The sequence below is a fragment of the Cibotium barometz genome, chromosome 15 (assembly GCF_041138505.1).
Source record: "Cibotium barometz isolate CiBa-2024 chromosome 15, ASM4113850v1, whole genome shotgun sequence".
Lineage (NCBI taxonomy): Eukaryota > Viridiplantae > Streptophyta > Polypodiopsida > Cyatheales > Cibotiaceae > Cibotium > Cibotium barometz.
In genome coordinates, this window is record NC_141060.1 from 7,054,760 (window position 1) to 7,060,097 (window position 5,338).

Genomic DNA, 5,338 nt, shown 5'->3' on the forward strand with positions numbered 1-5,338 from the left:
ATGACCTAAGGTGGTATATGTGGATGGTAGACTACATGCCCACCTACACTTGAACACACCCTTAGTATAGTGTGTCTCTCCAAGAGGATTTGAACCCAAGACCTCCCATAGAAAGTCCAAAGTCTTATCCACTAGGCTATCGCCTTGGGGACACTTCAACAATGTAACTTCTAATGGAGCCTCAATTTCTTTAAACTCCTAAATCAAGTGATAATTACAATTTTAGCTATGCAAAAATTTGGGAAGTAGGGTTGTCACTCCCAAATTCTCATTGGGCTAGTGGGTTCTCTCTCAAATAATAGGCTTCTCATTCTAGCATTGAAACTCTTGACTCATGTAGAAAGCCTCTTTGTTGCCACTTCATTTTATTAGTCTCCTAGTCCTTACAACTAGTTTTCAATGTTTTGTTTGTTAAAAACAAAACATCGTTCAACATCATGCAAAAAAGATAATGCTTGTGAAAAATAAAGTTCTTTGGTGGAAGTTCAAACTATTGATATGTCTTGTCTTTCTAAGTGCTAAAAGATGAGGTGGGGAGAATAGCCCACGGTAGAGCTAGGAGCTCTACTTGCCAAGATGCGAATTCGAATCATCTCACCCCTCTTCCCCACTCCACTAAGCGGTGGGTTAAACAAGGATACATTATAAGTAAAGATCATCTCACTTTCTTTTAAAGCCAAAAGATTCACAATAAGGTAGGAAGATTATGAGGAAATGCAACGTCATTGCATATACATGTTACAAAATTAACTTTTACTAGTGAAAGCAATACACATCCGAAATACCTTGACTTGGGAGTGCGCCCAATGTCATATAGTCCATTTGATAACAAGCCATAGAACACTAAAGCATTCATGTATGCAATTCCATATCTAGGGTATACATGTCTCACGTGTAGGTGTTCGATGAGAATAATCAATAAACATGTAATGCTTCCTAAAGCTAATGTACACAAATCTCCTTAAGACGGTGGGAAAGACCAATAATGTAGCCAAACTTCACTATAGTAAAGGGGAGAAGACCCGAGGTAAGACCAGTTGAGGAGACAAGAAGGGCAAAAATCCCAAATTCGATGATGTTGCTTCTAGTAGATGGGAGAGGTCTCCTTGGGGGAGCTCATGAGGACGTTTTTCACGTAGTCTTTCCTGCACAAACAATAAAGTGATGGCGTGTTAATTTCCAGTACCCTCCTCTCCCATTTAAAAAAATCAACAAAGGCAGTGAAAGGAGCGTATGGATATTTGATCTGAAGAATCAAAGAAGGTAAAGGTATAATGGGTAGATCAATTCTGGAGGGTGTTATCCAACTAGAAGGACATGGCAGCTAATTACACACCTGACTTGCAAATCGTCACCTTCCGGTCTCATCGCATCAATGCGCATCGGGCTTTCTGTGTACAGGAGCAAAGCCTGCCATACATGCACATAATTAAGGTCAATATCCTAATGTAGAGGCTTAAGTTAGTATTAACCATGATTCTAAGGTTGATATACTAATGCAAGAGCAGATTATCAAAGCTTGTTTGATCACCTTGATATAGTTATTTGTATCAAGAGTAAAACGATGGTACATGCCCGGAGGTAGGACTATGAGGTCTCCTGTCTCCACATGAAAGCGTATCCACTCTCCATTGTAATCACGGATGTCCCAATAACCTACGACGATAAACTTGATTAACGTCAATCATTACTTATGATGTTTTATTTCCTCTAATTATCCATAACCTGGGGTGATTAACAGCATTGATAAACCATACCGCCTCCTTCTAGTATGAGCCTGCTCTCATCATAAGGATGCAGATGCTCTTGGAAAAACTGCTTAAGCTTTGCTTCGTAATCTTCCATCTTTCCGGGGGCCACTGTGGCAGTCTCCTGTTTACATTGATTAATGATCGGATTAATTAATGTTTATGCATGGTTGACTTAGCTACGTGAGGTTCACGCAAGGTCAAATACATACGCGAAAGATTATTAACCCAAGATCGAACATTCCGTCCAGTAAAGATTAAGATTAACGTAGGATCATTATTACGTTAAGCAAGGGCGAATAATTATGATTATTTACGCACGCAATACTGGTACCCTCGAGACATCTTGATCTTCTCCAAAGCCGTATTACATTCGTAATTTTCTACTTTAACCTTCCAGCTCAGCACGCCCAAGTCTGCGCACGGATCAGAAAACAGTCAATGCGACCACCCAATCACCGGCTGCATCATATTAGTTGAATTGAGTGGGACTACTTATCGTGGATTAAACCGTCTAATTAAGATCTCATCACGTGAAATTAATGGTTGAAATTTGAAGCGCAGAGCATGATTAAGGATATTATTGCTGCAAAGCGAATATTTGCGCGGCTACTGGCTATGCCGAGCAAGCTGATGATCTTGTAATAGCACAATGAGCAACCTGTCGTGCAAAGTCTAATACGGACAAGCTTGTAGTAATCCTGTAGGTGGTTGTGATTAACTGTAATGATTTGCATCTTTGATTGATTTTACCTTCTAAGAGCTCACTACACACTGGACGGTTTGGGGAGTACTTGTGGTCAAGCCTTTGATCCTCCTCCGTGGGGTTGTACTCCCATGCCTCCAGCTTCTGCAATGATTTAATATGAGTATGACAACATGATAGTGTGACCATTAGATAAAATAATAGTTGTGATATATATCATAGTGCTGAAGCACTGAATCAAGACAATGGAGCAATGAATCCAGACCATGCACTACAACTGATCTCTCACACTCCCCTTTTTGCTTTTATAAATCGAAGGAGGCAGGCCATCTATTTGTATTATAAGGTCTATGCCCCTTTGACAGTAAGAAGAGAGAGAAAATAGAAATGTGAAGTTTTAAGGGAAAGAGACATTGAGAATGGATAGCTTATTAACATAAGATTTGGCATGATTGAGGCTTTGTTTGATTGGGGCATATGGGGGCTAGGAGGAGGGGCATACCAATGGCACCAGGATTGATGGCTATGAGCTTGGATATTAAGGCCCAATGATAAGAGGATTAAGCGGTATAATGAACTTGAGTTAGGCCCAATGACAAGAGGATTAAGGGTTGATTAGACGAGAGAGAGAGAGAGAGAGAGAGAGGGGGGGGGGAGAGAGAGAGAGAGAGAGAGAACCTGTACAGACGCCATTGATTATAATGATAAGTTGTTTTTGTTGTAGTTGTATATTTTGGTCTTGGGCTCCGAAGTTGTAGCTGTTGTGTGGGAAGCAGCTGCAACCTGCAAGTGGAGGGGGTCAATTGCCTAAAGCGGATACATATGAAACTGTGGAAACTTCAAAGGGCAAGATAATCTAGAGGACAACACCAAGCACTTGAGGAATCTCCATTTTATTCTACTTTTTTGGGTTCCTTTAAAAAAGAAAATTAACCTCCAAAATTCCCAAACCTGAATGCAAGATTATACTGTAATTGGTGAGCTTTATTGGTCATTTTTTTTTGAGCTCCTGAGATCAACACTAGAGAATGGATGGTTACTAGTTATAATATTCGTGCAGAGATGAGAAGAGAGAGCAAGCAAGAGGGGTTCGCGGCTTTCGTAGAGCTGACAACCGCCGCCACGAGGTCGCTCGCCACGCCCTTATAGAATCCAACTCCTGGCTGTCCTTTTCATAAAGGCCGTTACGGGTCCCACCTTGGTGGCCCCAATACAGCTGTCTCTAAAAGCCAAATGCGGCAGTGCGCCTTATGCCCCCCTCCCCTTTTGATACCAAGGGCCTACCTGCTTTCAACGAGCGAGCGTGTTCACACTTGCCATGTTAGAGTTTGAGGCTTCCCCTTTTTGCCTATCCCCCTCCATGCATGCCAAGACAAAAGACAACGAGAGCCTTTTGCATGAAATCTCTAAAGGGATCCTCTCCATTTCCAATCAAACCTAGGACCCAGCATTTCCAATATGAGAGCAATTTGGGGCCTTTACACATATGCTTCACCAAATTTCGGCCCGTCACAATGCTTCCAAGACTGACACGAGAGACTCCACAAGGCTAGCGAAGGGGAGACCCCCCCTTAGAATCTCCAAACTCTAGCAGCTTTCTGCATATTTCTAGGGTTTCTATTAAGTGTGTAAATGTCCTTAGAAGCATCAAACTTTACCACGAAAAGTTACATTGAACTCTCTTAGTCATCCTTGACCATTTGAAATCAACCTAGGACGCTATCTTGCTAGAAGCATCAAAAGCTTTGTTATGGGCATATGTTCAGGTTAGTGTCCTACACAAGGAAACCAATCAAACCACCATATTCCCGCCATTAGCATCATCCCTACCTTATAAGAAACTATTCTTAGACCGTCCCTTTCTCCCTTTGATAAGGATGTGTTAACTAAACCAACAAGGTAGTCAGTCATAATGGATTAATTTTAATGCATCCACTTGCATCCATGCCCCAAGCTCAATGGAGGGAGCAGAGATAGTATCTTAGCACCTAGTTATGTGTTCTTATCAATCTCTCTCTAGGAATCCAACTTCAAGCAGTTTCTTCTAGCTTGCCATATAAAGTATAATTTCTTGAAATCATTACACTTTGCTTAAGAAATATGAAGCCTCCACCCCTCAAAAAAAAAACAAATATGAAATATTGACTCTATAATTCTTATATCCATTAACAACCACCTCACATTCCATGGATGCATACGGTTCCTCATGATCTAGGTACTTACATAAGAGATTCATTTGGCAAATCATGCAACGATGTGGTAAAAATGATACTAATTATTTTAATTCCTATCTGGAGAAATTTGAAGATCATTTGAAAAACTTCATTTCACAAGTTGTGAGTAACAACCTACAAAATAAGAAGGCTAAAAATTTATATTTAAATATTTTAAAGTTTTATATAGTAGGTCAAATATGAATTCTTATTATTGATGTTGGTCAAATATGAATTCTTATTATCTTTAAATATTTTAATTTTTTTGTAGTAGGTCAAATATAAATTCTCATTATTGATGTTGACAAAGTCATCGATACAAGCATACAAATTTTTTATAGGTCTAGTCCTTTGCATTTTTCATAATTATCTCCAGAGTGCCTAGAAGCTCAAGCTTATCTATTCATACACCTTATATATACTCATGGTAGGAAGGGGTCTCCATGTGTGTGTCACCTATCCATCAAAACACCATAAGCTTACATTATAGTCCCCCATCTAGCTAAAGAATATTTATGGTGGATAGGACTTCATCTAAAAAAGCAGAACACTTGCTTTTGAAATATGGACAAAGCACATGTTTTCTTTCTAGTAATACTTTCAAACATTAATATGCAAAATAAGAGCGTTTCTCTAAAAGATTTGCATGTTTTAGAGATTCTTCTCATCTC

At 39.7% G+C, this 5,338-nt stretch overlaps 1 protein-coding gene across 2 annotated transcripts; it reads right to left on the bottom strand.

Annotated features, from left to right (window-relative positions):
* Positions 1-738: 738 nt before the first annotated feature.
* On the bottom strand, positions 739-3,306 carry LOC147630906 (uncharacterized). Of its 2 annotated transcripts, none has more exons than XM_086808973.1 (7): positions 3,133-3,306; positions 2,502-2,598; positions 2,070-2,164; positions 1,758-1,872; positions 1,532-1,656; positions 1,337-1,410; positions 739-1,145 (listed from the first exon to the last, which is right to left on the bottom strand). In XM_086808973.1, the coding sequence occupies exons 1-7, from the start codon at positions 3,145-3,147 to the stop codon at positions 1,085-1,087; spliced, it is 582 nt and encodes a 193-aa protein (XP_086665099.1). In that variant the 5' UTR covers positions 3,148-3,306; the 3' UTR covers positions 739-1,084. The 2 variants fall into 2 exon arrangements, with proteins under 2 accessions (XP_086665099.1, XP_086665100.1); XM_086808974.1 differs by lacking the exon at positions 3,133-3,306 and adding an exon at positions 2,720-2,962.
* Positions 3,307-5,338: the final 2,032 nt, after the last annotated feature.